Source organism: Elephantulus edwardii, unplaced genomic scaffold (genome assembly GCF_000299155.1).
Source record: "Elephantulus edwardii isolate Elephantulus edwardi_28Jun2011 unplaced genomic scaffold, EleEdw1.0 scaffold00102, whole genome shotgun sequence".
Classification (NCBI taxonomy): Eukaryota; Metazoa; Chordata; class Mammalia; order Macroscelidea; family Macroscelididae; genus Elephantulus; species Elephantulus edwardii.
In genome coordinates this window covers 8419562-8435145 of record NW_006399852.1, presented here as the reverse complement: position 1 = coordinate 8435145, position 15584 = coordinate 8419562, and the positions used below count along the sequence as shown (strand labels likewise).

General features: G+C 38.6%; 1 protein-coding gene across 1 annotated transcript in view; it reads left to right on the top strand.

Annotated features, from left to right (window-relative positions):
- UTRN (utrophin) overlaps nucleotides 1-15584 on the top strand; it is a 704039-nt gene that overhangs the window by 276239 nt on the left and 412216 nt on the right. Inside the window, exons 40-43 of the mRNA XM_006891679.1 lie at nucleotides 630-802; nucleotides 6644-6794; nucleotides 7947-8122; nucleotides 13376-13511. Coding sequence (XP_006891741.1) covers nucleotides 630-802; nucleotides 6644-6794; nucleotides 7947-8122; nucleotides 13376-13511 — 636 coding nt within the window. The remainder of the gene's footprint in view (nucleotides 1-629; nucleotides 803-6643; nucleotides 6795-7946; nucleotides 8123-13375; nucleotides 13512-15584) is intronic.

Here is a 15584-nt window from a genome sequence, read left to right as displayed (position 1 = left end):
ACACACACACACACACATATATATATGTCTCTCTATAAATATCTCCAATATTTATCTTGTCATTTATTATAATTTAAGATTGGCTGGTTGTTGGCATGTTGATTGGTAGATTGATTAAGGGTTAAGTAGGGATTTAGAGGTTAATTTCTAACACTATTACATGCCTTTAAGATTTTCTATATAATTTAGCAGCACTTATATGTAAAATGAAATAAAATCACTGATAGATTTTTGAAGGCTGATAGCTTATTTCTGTCATTTAAATTATTATTACTAGGATTTGCAAATATATTAAATTACAACTTCAAGTACTTCATTACCTGTACAGAATATGATTGAAGTTTTTTATTCGACCCGTAGAAATCCTGCCTTTAGCATCTATGAAATTTCCTCTTTCTATTAGCATATTATTTGCATTCCTCCCACTTTGGCTAACACAGAGTACTTTTTTTTTAAAAAAAAATTTAAAAGTACATGCATATGTGTGTATATAATTGCCACTATTTATTATAGCAACTTTATTATACTTATTACTTTCAATAAGTTTTGTGCAATACACATTTTCTCATCAGAAATTGCATTCTTTATGACTCTGCTGAATTTGTTAATTGATGACAATGTATTTGCAGAATATCAAAGACCAACTGGACAAGCTGGGGGACCAGATTGCTGTCATTCATGAGAAGCAACCAGATGTGATCCTTGAGGCGTCCGGACCTGAAGCTGTTCAGATTGGGGATATGCTTGCGCAGCTGAATGCAAAATGGGACAGAGTTAATAGAATGTACAGTGATCGGAAGGGGTATGTTTAAATGGATTTAATATTTAATATTTTAAACAAAGGCTTATAAACTCCTAACCTTGGAAAAGATTGATGAGAACATGCTGCATAACCTTATAATATAACCTGTTTGATCAGTTAGGAACAGAGCCTTGGTGATGCACCAGTTAAGCACTTTTCTCCTAGCTCGAAGATTATCAGTTAGAACCCACTGAACCTCCTTACAGACTAAAGACCTGGCCTTCTGTTCCTATAAAGGTTACTGCCCTCCAGGACAGTTCTGCTCCATCACAGGTTGCTATGTGTCAGAATCTGTGTGGCAGCAGGCAACAGTAGTAATCAGTTATGATCAGTATTGTGTCCTGAATGAAGAGGAGTCTGATGGCATGTGTAGAGGGTTATATACAGCTTAATGCCTACCGTGAAAAGTTTGAAGCACCTTGACCTTTTAACGTCTAAGTAACATCAGTTTGGTTTAAAAATAATGAAGGTCTCATTAATATTTAGTCTCTCCACACACTTGATGATTAATGTCAGTGGAGAAAGAGAGGGCTACAGATAATTAGAATCCATATATAACCCTAGACCTTCTGCTTAATAGAATGGTTTTGAATCTTCTTACTAGCATTTTGCCATGCCTATTAATAAATTGGAATCTAAACTGGTTTTTTTTTTAAATAGGAGGTATATGTGTAGTAGAAAGGCAAATACAATATGAAAGAGCCTAACAGGAAGTAGTTTATACAGACAGAAAGGTAACAGAATAACACATTAAAAATTGTAGTAGTAACATAAACAGAAAGTAGCCATCATGCTTTTAATAGATTTTTCAAAACATGCAAATCTCATAGTTAAACAATCTTTGAAACAATACCTTTTAGTGACTTTCTGATGTAGTCCTTTATATAGATGTGTCCCTTTTTGGAGATGTGTGTCTTTGTGCGATTGTGGTGTTGTTGAGTATTATTGAGTTGGAACTGACCCATATCCTTGAGTTAGTTTTCAGAAGCAGTAAGTCACATGGAAGAAGAGCAGCTGGTGGATTCAAACAGTGTACCTTTGGGTTGGCAGTGTAATTTCTTATCACTAAGCCAGCAGAGCTTAAAAATGTCACAGGAGGACATTGCTTATCTTTCTCCTGCAGATAATCTGATGGATTTTAACTGTGCACCTTTGGGTTGTCAGCACAGGTCCTCTTTGGGCAAGTAGAGACTATTTTTGATAGACATCTTTATACATACTTCTAGCTATGTCATTGGGATAACATATGAGGTAAAGACAAACTTGTTAATGAATAATCACTAAACTGCCATTAACTTCTGAGAGTAGGTTTGATTTTAGGAAAACAAAACAGATTCTCTTTCCGAACTCTTTTAAATGTTCTCTGCTATGGCCAATGGCATTCGTTTTTCTGTTTTCTCAAATAAGTAACTTGAGAAACTCTTCTGGTTAAATGTTTGCTTCTTTTGACCTATTATTTAATCTCTTTTTTTTGGCCAGGTTGTTTACTTCCTCTGTCTTGAATTTCTCAATCTTTAGGATGTGTTTTTCTTTCATATCAAGAGCTTCTTAGATAAATGTTCTCTTTATGTCCTTTGTCAGCTTTCACTCTGTGTTGACAAAATCCAGGCTTCTCATCGACTGCCTGGAAGCTTTCAACAGTATTCTCTAGATAATTTAATTTCTAATACCTTTTACTCATTCAGTTTTATTTATTCTCTTCACACAAAGTTGATTAAATTCTTCTTTGTTTCTGATTTTCACTTGGAATAGTGTCTTCTGTTAAATATAAATGTCCACCTTAATTCAGTAATTTTCTCCCCCAGAATTTAAAAAAAGATTGGGATGCCATTAGAATAACTTCACCTTCCTACTTATCTGGCCATCTATTTATGCAACTTTTACATGTTAAGACTTTATTAAGTGCCTACCAATAAGCGTATATAGGGAGCTCTGGTGGCCTAGTGGTAAGAAGCTACACTGCAATTGCAAAGGCACGCGGTTCAAGGCCACCAGCTGCTCCACAGGAGAAGGATGGACATTCTCCTCCTGTGTGATTATTTGCCTCTGGAAACCTGCCAGAGGATCAGCTATGGGTTGATTCCAACTCAATGCTATACAACAACAGGCATATATAGCCACCTCCCACTAAGAATTATAAGGCAGACATACCAGATAGATACAGGCTGTATCTTTAAGACCCAGAGGCACAGAGTAGAAAGAATTAAAGGTGCAGTTATTATACGGTGCATAGATCTGTAATAAGAACAATACAAGAAGGCCTCAGGGCAGTTACGAAGTCTTCTTGGAGATTGAGAAGTTAGTCAGCTGAAAGAAATGAGGGAATGCAACATTGCAGAGAATCATGGGAAATTTAGTGTGTCTCTTGTGAGTAAATGAAGACAGTCCACTCGAGCTGGGGCAAATGGTAGAGAGATGAGACCAGAAATGTCTAATGGGACAAACTCATGAAGGAGCTCTGTGTGTTATCTTGGCCTGTACTTTATTCTGAAAGCAGAAGGGAGCTGTTCTGGTATTCACAATAAAGGAATGACAGTCTGCGGATTGTAGAATCGGTTGATATTGGTAGATGGAGGGCGAGACTGTATGAGAATTCATGGATATCATGTTGCAGTCATTAGACTGTGGAAATTGCTGTGGAAATAGAAACAAGGCAGGAAATCCAAGAAGTGTTTGGATATTTGAATCAGTAAGGTGTGATTGATAGAATATTGGAGGAAGGAAGGAGGAAGAGTGGAAGTGGCACCCATGTCTTTGGTTAATTGTTGTTAGATGCCATCGAGTCAAGTACAGCCCATAGCGACCCTAGGAACAGCTGACTGGACTCTTGTCCTATACTGGGCCATTCTCACACTTCCTGACACACTAGAGCTCATTACTCCAGTTACTGTGTCAATCTGCCTGGTTATGGGTCTTCTTCTCTTTCACCGGCCCTACACCTTTCCAAGCGTGGTCTCCCCTCCGTGCAATAGTTCCTCCTAGCAACGTGCCTGAAGTAGGCGAGATGAAGCCTCTTCGTCTTTGTCTTTGTTTTTAAAAAAAGTGAAGAATTGAAGGGTGCTGTTGACCTTTAGGACCCTAACTCCCTGGGTGAGATGATGTGCTACTGAACTGATTGATTCCCACTAGCACTGGGCACAGTTGGCGTGCCCCACAGGTTGGCTGGTTTCTCGCCTGTCATCTGTGTGGGAGCTGGTTGCCAGCCAGGCCTTTCTCCCATGAAGCGGCTGAGTGGATTCAAACCAGCAGTCTTTCGTTAAACCAAGCACTGAAGCTCTGTGCCATCGGAGATCCATCCTCTGTAAATGGTGCCATTCTCATGTACAGGGAAAGAAGGTAATGGGATGGGTCTCCAGGGAAGGACAGCGAGGTTAGTTGGAGTGTTAGTGTCAGCCTTTCTGTGAGAAGTCAAGCTGTGTAGAGACAACAGAGGTACAAAACTTATATTTTTCTAGTTCACATACAGTCCAAGGATGGAAGGGTGACACATTTCCCAGTGTGGTCACAAAGTGGACATTGTTGTGTTGTTGTTTTTGTTGGGTACCATCAAGTCAGAACCAACCCATAGCTGACTCGCTCGTGGGTTTTCAGTTGCAGTTAATCTGTCAGGAGGAGATTGCCCATCCTTCTTCCATGAAACAGTTGGTGGATTCAAACTGCATGCCTTTGGGATTGCAGTGCAGCTTCTTGCTGCTGGACCACCAGTAGAGTTCCTTAACTCTATGCAAGACCATGCCCCTTCATGGTTCTGTGCTGACTGTAACCCAGACAGGCTCTGTGGGACAGGAGGAGATTACATTTCATGGAGGTGCCCAGCTGATCATGAATCTGCATGTTTTCCGATTATTTTTTACTTAATCCATAGCTGTGCTACTTAGATTGATTTGAAATTTGATGTACTATGGAAATAGGAGTGGCATCCACTTCCTAAACAGCATACCTCCGGAAACCCTATGAACTTTGATAAATGTCAGTGGTTGTAGAGGGGCTTCAGGCCTTTTGTTCATGGGATCGCTATGAGTCGTGCTTGACTCAAAGGCAATCTTATTGATAGTTTGCATTTATCCTCAAAGTCTTTGTGGCACTTTAGAGCAACCTTTCTGGAAATACTTTCTCCTGATGATGATAAAATGTAAAATTGGAAATGGGGAGTTTTTTGCACCTGTTGAGCATTCTTGTAAGTGATGATGTGGATGGCCTTCGTGTCTTCTCATAGTGTTTTGCCTGAAGTGCTCTTATTTTGATTCTGATCAGTAGGTTGATGTTTTTCTATGGATGGCCCACAAATATTTATGGAATTTTAAAAATTCCTTTTGGAGAGAAGATAATATAAACATTATTTGTTTGTTGTTGTAGACTGTGGAGTTGTAACTGACCTACACCTGGCCCTCCAGTGGGTTTTCAGAAGCAGCTAATCACAGGGAAGAGATTGTTTATGGTTTTTCCACAGAGAAGTGGGTGGATTCAAACCGCATACCTTTGCCTTGGCAGCACGATTACTTGCCACTAAGCCAGTGGACCTCCCTATGTAAGGGGTAGTGATTAATTTTAAGGGCCAATTTTTATGATTTTAAAATATTTCTCTTATACAAATTAAGAATGATTATTGAAAATGTCAGAGATTTCTTCTAAACTGCTCCCGAATCTACTGCTTACTCTAAACAAAAGGTAGAAGGAAAAAAAAAATTAGAATTCTAATTTAGCAAAGAATTTCCTTTTTGTGTTTGATTTATATGTTCTGACTGTCATAAATACTAGAGTTTTACTTTGTGTCATTTCTAAGAGTCAAGTTTAAACAGAGTCCAACAAACAGAGTCAGACTCAGTGCCTTGCCCTGGGCCTGACCTTGACCTTGTTCACACAAGGTCATACTGTGCGCTGTTCATATATGTGGGGTATGAAGGATTGTTATTCATGGCCCAGGAGGCCACAGAGGCTTTGGAGGAAGTCGTAGTCATGCAGTGCGTAAAGTACAGGGCTGGTAGCTGAGAGGTGAGTAGTTTAAATCCAGCAGCCCTTGTCTGGGTGACAGCGGCCGTCTCCCGTTAAGATTTACGGTCTTGGAAAACTTATGATTGGCTAGCCATGAGTTGCAGTCAACTTGACAGGAGTGGGGTTTTGGTGTTAAATGATGTGGAGTGCAACTGTGAAGGGTTTTGGTCTTTGGGGCTCTGGTTTAACTGGGAGCTAAGTGTTCTAGCAGAGTTTTTCTGAATGAAAAGAGTAATTAATCATATTTTAGGTTTCACAATATTTGAAATGGTGTTGGCTAGATAAATGTTCCTGTTGCTAATTTTGATATTACAAGCCAGAGAAGGCAAAGTTTACGTAGCCTCTGTGTAGTTCTTTCAGTTAAAAAGATGTGTGTGTGTGTGTGTGTGTGTGTGTGTGTTTATATGTGCATGTGCACATACAAGAAGACAGAGCAAGCGAGTGTGAGAGAAGGAAGCAGAGGCAGACTAGGGAAGAGTTTCTGTGTTCTCTGTGTAATCATGCTTCTCTAAGAGGACTTATAAACTTACCTTAGTACAAAATTGGCCTAGTGGCAAAAAGCTGCACTGCAATCCTGAAGGTACGTGGTTCGAGGCCACCAGCTGCTGTGTAGGAAAAGGATGGGCGATCTCCTCCCGTGAGATTAACTGCCTCTGAAAACCCACCGGAGACTCAGCGATGGTCCGACTCTGTACACAGCAACCACAACAGTACACAGTTGGGTTGTGCGGAGCAGTGAGTTGTGTGTGAAGCTGTTCCTAGGCCTTCAGTTTAATGTCCTTCATGTAACTTTCTTCTCAACACTCCTGAGTTGGGCCGTCACTTCCTGTCCTCTTTGTTCTCCTGCAGTTATTTTGATCAGGCTGTAGAAGAGTGGAGACAGTTCCACTGTGACCTGAGTGACCTCACGCAGTGGATGGCAGAATTTGAGCAGTTGCTGGTTGATACCTGCACTCCAGATGGCAGCCTGGACGTGGAGAAAGCCAGGATGCACCAGCAGGTGAGAGCTGTCACAGGCTGGGTCCTTGCCAAACAGAGTGAGTGAAGACCTATGTAGCTGACTGTTTCAAATGTGCTTATTTTCAGAAGTAGAGACCAAATACCATTATCTTTCAGGAGAATATAGATAATTGTATGATTTTTATTTGAGTTCTCATATCTAGTTTCAAGGGTTTATGCAAAGTGAATAATTTCCAGGTTTTAATCAAGAGTCTACAAGTAATGAAAATGAAAATAAAAATGTACTCTCATATTGGCTAATATGAGAAACAATTATGGTTTTAAGATTTTACACTCAAAATAAAATATAGAAAATGTTTGTGCCCAACTCTCTCTCAAGGGCAGATTTTTAAAATATATGTGGTCTTACCATTATGTTCTGTCCTCAGACTCTGAGGCATCTCATTAATCTTTGTGACACAGATAATTATCAACACAGTTAATTATTCTTGAGTTGTGTGTGGCAGGGCAGTTGCTCATATAAGTCTAATTCAATCTTAAAGGATTATAATAGTAGTAAATCTTTGAAACTATTGGTAGAAAACAATTTCTATTTTATCATTGATTAAAGTAATTAAAATATATTTTATGTAGAAGGTTTTGAATAAAGGGAATGCTTTTGTATTTCCCCATGAACGTATGCCTTTTTCTTATATTTTTTTGAGTTATGCATAAGTGGTTAAAATTGACCTTTAATGCAATGATTTTAAATTATCCAGAGCAGTGAAACATTGTTAATAGAATGCACATTGAGATTTTCTTAGAGAGAGTAAAACATAAAGGATTGTGGAGTATCTGTGTGCAAAATTTTTTGAGATGCTTTCAAGCTCATATTTGGAAGAAAATACTGACTTTAATCAAACATGATCTATGCTTTGCACAACAATGAAGACACTTTGTTATGTATCTGTTGTTAGATTTTCCTATTTCACTGTACTTTACCTAATGGCATTCATTAGAATGAGTTACATTTCATTATCAGTTGCTTTTAGTGTTTTGTTTGAAGTATAATTTAGCATTTACATAAAGATCAGATGATATTCTTGTAGACATCTCTAACATTGAAGTTGATGCCACAACTCCTGGGTGAATTCATTGTATCGGACAGGTTAGTTTGATAGTAGAACTAATTGCAGCTTGTTCCCTGTTGCAGGACCTTGAAGATGGCATCAGCAGCCACCAGCCTCGTTTCGCAGCACTGAACAGAGCGGGGGACGAGATAGTACAGAAACTCTCCTCCACAAACGGAAGCTTCCTGAGAGACAAGCTGGCAGGTCTAAACCAGCGCTGGAGTGTGGTGGTGGCGGAAGTGAAGGACAGGAAGCCAAGGTGAGTGAATCACAGTAACTGGACAGCACAGGGGGGAGGCTGTTTGGGGTACAATCCTGGACAGTCCTTTTATGATCTGATGTCATAGTGCCAGCTTTCTTGATATTTAAGATTGCTGTGTCCATTTTTAATCAGTTCATACAGCTCGATTTTTGTACCCCAATATTGCCCATGCTAAACATACCTTGCAGGAGTCCTTGAGTAGACTAAATGGTACATGCTTGACTTGAGCCCAAAGGTTGGTAGTTCAAACCCACTCAGAGGCCCAGCTCAAAGGTCATAATTTTGAAAACCTTATAGAATAGTTCTGCTGAGCCCGCGTGGAGTCACTATGAGTCTTGGGATTGACATGACAGCAATTGACATTAACAACAAAATACATTTATTCATCTTGTTGTTAATGATAAAGTGATTGTGTGGAAGCATCTTGAAGTTGTTGGGAACATGTTTCTGGACTTTTGGTCTGAAAGTTGAGGTGCAGGTTTTAGGACTCAGTGGCTCATTTGTTACATCTTAGTTTTTGCTGCCAACTAGCTCTGGAGGTTTGCTTCTTCTTAGTTCCTGATGGTGTATGTCTGTCATATGCACATGTGGCAGTGCTTTGTGAACAATAAAGTTCCCCCTCCATGCAATGTTATAAATATATTACCTGGTTTTAGTGTCAGTTTCTGTGACAGTGTCCTAGGCTTTACTAATGGCTTCTGGCTACAAGCAAGTTTGAACACAGTGTCAGGTACTTTGAGTTGACTGTGAATTATAGCGAGCCTGTGAACAGCGGCCTGTGAACAACAGCCTGTGAACAGTGTCCTGTGAACAATGGTCTGTGAACAACAGCCTGTGAACAGCGTCCTGCAACCTGGCCCTTTCCTGTTCAGCACTCCCACTTTCTGCCACGCTCCAGCCTCTTGCTGCAATCATCCCTCTTGCTGAGGGTTACCTCTCTTCCTGAGCCTCTGCTTTTCCAAGTAATGCAAAACAGTACCTTATACATATTATCTCCTAGAATACTTCAAATTATTTGGAATTATTTTCTAGGATGGTAAAGTTTTAATGAATAACTTCTCTTTGGCTAATATATTCCATCATTCCATGTCATGAAAGACTTTTTGTTTTGTTGGTATAAGGGTCTTCTCTTTAGTGTCCTTAACATAACTGACCCTCAGCAGGTATTCAGAGGTTGTAAATCTCACAGGAGGATTTTACTTCTTTTTCTCTGTGGAGTAAGAAGATTCGAACCACCTGTCTGTGGGTTGGCAATGCAAGTTCTTACTCATTGGGCCACAAGAACTAGTTAGAGTAGTTCTAAGTTAAGAAGTTTGAGAAGTATGGTTTTTTTCTCTCTTAATTTTAACTTTTGTGAATGATCTGTTATTTTGGCATAAGATATTATTTTGTCATACACTCAGTATTATAATTTGACATAACCATTCAAGTATGATGTGGCCATTTTTTACCAGTTGTTAAACTATTAAATAGGATTTTGAGTGCATTCCTCAGATGGTACAAACCGTTAACAAGCTCAACTGCTAACAGAAAGCCTGAAGATCTGTGTTTACCCAGAGGCACCTCAGAGAAATGTTTGGCAGTTTATTGAATCAACATTCAGCCATTGCAAGTGCTATGGAGCATGTGATTACCTTGAGTCAGAATCAAGCAAACAAAAACCATTTAACTGGCTATTTTGTTGTGAGATTTTGCTTAAGAAACTGGCCAAGAGACTACAGTGTATCAGAGCATCCAGGATACACTATCCATAGCATCTTCACGGACCTCCTTTGAGGGGACTGATAGGCACATTGTCCATCTTGAGACACTGGAGCTCAGAGGATTGAGGTTGAGAACTTATCTGAGGTCTTGTCATAAGAGACTCATGATCTTATGCTCTCAAATGCTGTGTGGTGTAAACTAAGAAAGACAGAAATCTATAGACTCAAAGCTCCTTCCTCCGAAAATAAGAACAATGATATTTCATTAGAGGATTTTTACAGACATCATATGAAACAGTATTTGCAAAATATTTATGCTCTATTTCCTAGCATATATTCCAGAAATCTATGTTTATAATTGCAAGTTAACCTAGAACTTGCTCTGTAAGCATGTGGTTACTGGATTTTGCCAGTGACTGATGGATTTGATCGATTTGTATTGAGCCTTGGTTACAGCACCTGGGGATACAAATATGACTGAGAAGCTCCAAAGTTTAAATATTTGTAGAAGAAATAAGGGGGTGAGATGAAGGTATTAGTAAGATGCAGTGTTGTCGCAGAGAGGTGGGCATGGGAGGCACCACAGACAACAGAGTTAAAGTGAACTGGGAAACATTTCTAGAAATTTCTTCCTAGTGAAGGCTTCTAGAGAAAAGCAGAGCAGGCAAAGGCGAGGAGGAAGCAACTGGCGTGGCCTTGCCATGGATCTGCAATGATGTGGCTGGGAAGGTGGCTTAAGGAAAAAGGGAAGAATTCCAAGTTCAAGTCTTCACTGTGGTAGTGATGTGTTTGCATGAGAGTCCATTTATTCTGGAGTGATCTCCTAAGCAAAATGGTCTACTGCTGGCATTGTATTCACAGTACATACAGAAAGCCCCCAAGTGTTTTCAGAATCCATCTCCGTAGAGTATAGGTAGGTTGTTTTTTTGTTGTTTTTTTTTTAAAATAGCTTTAAGTTTAATACACTTTACTCTTTGAAAGTGAAAAATATAATAACCCATTTTTTTATCCTCTTCTGTTTTGACTAAGACAGTATGTACTTCCATAGATGCTTGTTGAAACTTTGCTTTGGAGTTATAATCTCTATTAACTTGGGGCCAACCTGGAATCTTAAGAGGTTGTGTATATATTGTTACTGGTCATTGAGAATTACCACTTAGTTCAATTGTTTTTTGTATTTAGTGCCTATCCTTAAATATTTACATAGTTCAGCAGCTTATGGTATTCAGCAGCTTATGGTATTACTCCTTAGTGAGCAATTGTTATCTGCTGTTTGAACATGAATTTATAGTACGTTTTTACTGCTACGGCTAACATTTAAAATGTAGATTATATTGGGCTAGTGTGCAGATGAGAATTTTCTTATGACTAAAATATGTCTGTTAAAGTTACTTGATAATGTTGGCTTCCTTCATAAATATATTTTGAAAACACTATATTAGTCAGAATTTTTGAAACATTGGAAATTGAAGATCCTACATTTTCTTAGGAAACAAACAACTCATTGCCATTGAGTCAAACTGATGTAGAGCAGATCTGCCAGTGGGTTTTCAGAAACTGTAAATCACATAGAAGGAGATTTGCCCCTTTTCCTCCCAGGAAGCACCTAGTGGATTCGAACCACCAGAGGTGTTGCCGCTTGGGGGTTAGCAGTGCAACTCCCTGTCCACTAGGCTGGCAGAGCTAAGGGTACCAGAATGCTTCTAAAATTGCTCTGTGCGCTAAATTTTATTAACTGCATGTTGTTGTTATGTGCCGTCGAGTTGATTGCAACTCATAGTGACCCTATGTGTAGCACTGAACCTGGCTCTATCTCGAGACACTTTAATGTAGTGTTGTCAATTAATACTATTGCTTGGTAGAAAACAAAATTCAAGTAATAGTCTGTCCTTATAGATATTTAATAACTACAGTTGTAGTTCATGCTATTAGTTATATAACTATTAAGTTATCATTTTATTGTTTATACTGTAGTATGTATTTTTATGCCTGAAAAGAAAAATGCAGTAGCCATAAAAGAATCATAAATTCTTATTACCCACTGCTGTTGATTTAACTTTCCCTCATGGGAACCTTCCATCAGATTTCTAAGATTGTAAATCTTTTCAGACTTAGGAGACTGCCCTTCCCCCCTTGCACAGCTGTTGGTGGATGCTAATTAGTGATGTCTCCTTGTGCAGCTCTGCATGTTACCTGCTATGCCACCGGGTCTCCTTGAAGTTCTTACTCAACCCAACTCATTTTCATCAATTCCTAACTGACTCATTCCTCTTATCAGAGGCTGGAAATGTCATGGGAGGAGATTACCCATCATTCCCTGGGAACCACTGGTGTGTGAAAACTGCCACAGAGACACCGCTTTGCATTGTTGTTCTTGTTATGTGCCATCGAATCGCTTGCAATTCAGAGCGACCCTATGTCGAACAGCTCTGAAACTTATTGTCTCAGACACACCTATCTCCCATTACCCCAGTCACTGAATCAATCCATTTCATTCAGGGTTTTCCTCTCCTGTGCTGTCCCTTCAGCCTCCCAAGCAAGATGTTCCTCTCTAAGGATTAGCAGGGGAAAAAAATACAATTTATTAAAATATTGCATTCTGTTTTGAAACAAACTTTTAGCTAGCAGCAGCTCAAATGATCATTGTAACTCCATTATGTGTTTATTTAGCTCATAAAAGCTTCTAACACTCTTTTCTAAAAACACATGCTCTTATTTGTCACATGTGTTCTAATCATATTCTCATCTACCGACAGATGGTTGACATCTTTTGTGATTCTTACAACGTTTAAAAGATCTAATTAACTCATTCTTTTTTTATATTATCTGTTTATTTTTATTACTTTTTTTCCATTTTGCTTTCTTAAATCTTTTATAAATTTGTGTGAAAATAACTTTTTATTTGCCTTACTAACTCTTCTTAAGTTTTCCCAGTTTTTGATAACCTAGCTTTGTTCTTATTCTTTTTCTCCTATGAATAAAACAGAAAGATAATCATGTTAGTAGGTCTATCTTAAAACATTCAAAGATAATAGTATATTTTTCATTGTTATCTTAGATAAAGACACTTCTAAACTTCTGTTTTCTACAGTGCTAATGCTAAAAAAGACCTTTATGTTAAAATTGTAGTTAGTCTTTTATGATAAGGGAAAATAACCTTTGTTTGTTCTAGTATTTTGAATTTAATTAAAGATAATATCTCCTTATATTATCAAATAATCTTCAGTACTACAGAATGTTCCTATTAATATTAGCATTCAGAAATGCTCTCTGGTCACATCAGCATAAGGAGTTGCTTTGTCAAACCAAAAGCACATGGTTCAAATCCACCATCTGCTCCATGGGACAGTGATAGGGAGGGTCAGGAAGGAGTTGGTTCCAACTGGAAAATACGCAACAACAACAACAACAACAACAGTGACATTATTTTTAATATTAAAGTGGTTACCAGCAATTATTTTGGTGAGGATTAATGGTCGAGATATCCAAAGATGGGCTCTGCTTAATTGGATCCATTTTCTCATATTTTCAAAAATATATTCTTTAGGCTAAAAGGAGAAGGGAAGCAGGCAATGGAATATAGGAAAAGGCTAGATGACGTGGTCTGCTGGTTAACAAAGGCTGAGCTTGCTGTACAGAGGAAGCCCACCGCTGACCTGGAAGAAAACCTGCAAGAATTGACAGTAAGTGGTGTGTTGGTCCCTGTGTTTTCTGGTATGTTCTGATGCGTGAATGTGTGTGCTTAAGAGCAATTATTGCACCACTTAAGAAAATGGAGGAAATTTTTTACTTCATGTTAAATATGTTGAACTTGAAAGAGGGTTATTTGTCATATGTTTTAAAGAGCAGCTGTAATTTTCCTGTTGCTGAGGTGAGTTGTTGCTCACACAAAAGTTACAAGTCATTGACTTTGGTCTTGATAATGGTTTTAGACCAAATGTTTTTGGAAATTCTCTAGCAAAGTGTAATTTTAGAATATAATCATGCTTTGGTTTGGAAACAGGAGCGGCATCCACTTCCTAAGCAACATGCCTCTGGAGACTCTGTGAACTTTCATAAATGTCGGTGTTGTAGAGGGGCTTCAGGCCTTTTGTTCACAGGGTCCCTATGAGTCGTGCTTGACGCAGAGGCGATCAACAACAGCAGTCGTGCTTTGAAATTTAATTTATGCCTTTACTCATGATTAGCTCTGAAATGGAAAAATTTTTATTAAATTTTATTCATTTTAATGAACATTTACAGAGATTTTGTGTTCTCATTCATTCATTGTTGCACTGTTTTCTCTACCCTCCTCCCCAGTTCATTCTTCTTCCCCCCCACCCCGAATGTCTGTTTTAATTGTCCAATTGCCACAGTGCTTGTCAAAGCCAGTTCTGATTAATCTCCTTTGCCAGTGTGTCCTTTGCCATTCCCTATCACTTCTCCCTGAGAGAGACTTCACCCTGATTCATAAGGAAAAGGGGATGGCGTATTCTCTTAGCTACTTCCTGCTGAAAAGGGACGCTGTGGGTTTCAGGGTGAAGATCTTCTCTCACTACTCTAAAGGGCCCCTTTGGCAATAGGAAACACATAGACTATTATGGAGATTGATTTTGAAATTTAGATGCACTGTTATCCATTGTGCTTATCCGTACATGTTCATCATATCCTTGAAGATGTATCATGGAAGTGTTGCAGCCTAGAAGACACAAATTTAACTAACAAGTTAAAAATACATGAGTCAAAAATTAACAAGCAATAATATTCCGAGTAGAGGTTTTAGTAGTGGCACAAATCAAGTTATAGAGGGAAGGTAGTTCTTACAATAAAAGGCCTATAGACTAGCACTTTGTCTATTACAGTATACAGGTTAGGAACCACAAGATGTAGAGGCTCAGCTATGTCATTTATGGTTCTTAAGTCCTGGAGCAATTCCATCTACCACTGGGCTGTTTTACAACTCGGAAGTTCACATGCAAGGTAGAGGTGAAGTAAGGAACTGCTTATGAGGTTTTCCGTCCATTCCAACAACTACGAAATAGTGAGAAGAGTTGGGACCTCAGAAGGCTTTTAGGACCAATTAGTAGGCTCTGTGTCCAGGAGAAAATGAATATACTTACCAGTAATGTTAATGCTCACCCACAACTCTTCTGGGAGGATCTAAATTGTTGAAGCGTCCTCCTTTGTTTCCAGCTGGGAGCTGGGGCCTGTTAGTCCTGTCTGCTACGAGGACCTGATGTGGGCCACCTTGGCCAAGTGTCCTTCAGAGCCACACTTAAAGAAAAAATTCTTAAGTGAGCAGCACAGCGATGTAGCTGTTGGCTTAATCACAGTTGTATTTATCACATTTCCCTTGTTAGGATTCAATCAGTAAAAATTTTACTTCATTATACATAGAGGAAATGTATAAAGTTATATGTAGGTATGTAAACATATTTAATTATACATGCATTTTTATATCATAAATATTCCCATTTTTGTGTTAAGAATTAAAGTAATTGTTGCAGAATAATATACATAATGTACTTACAATTTAGTTTCATAGCCCTTTTTAATGTATATATACACATGTGTGCAGGCACGCCTCTATGTGCACATCCATGTACATGTGAACAAATAGACATGAAAGACAACATAATTGGATGAATGATCTTGTCCTTAAAGAGTTTGGTAGAGAAAACTTGGAAAACATGTTTTATTTTTCATGTCACATATTTCCAGGCTGTTTGAATTATTTTTGCAATAACACTTTATGAAATTGATTTGAAACCAAAGAT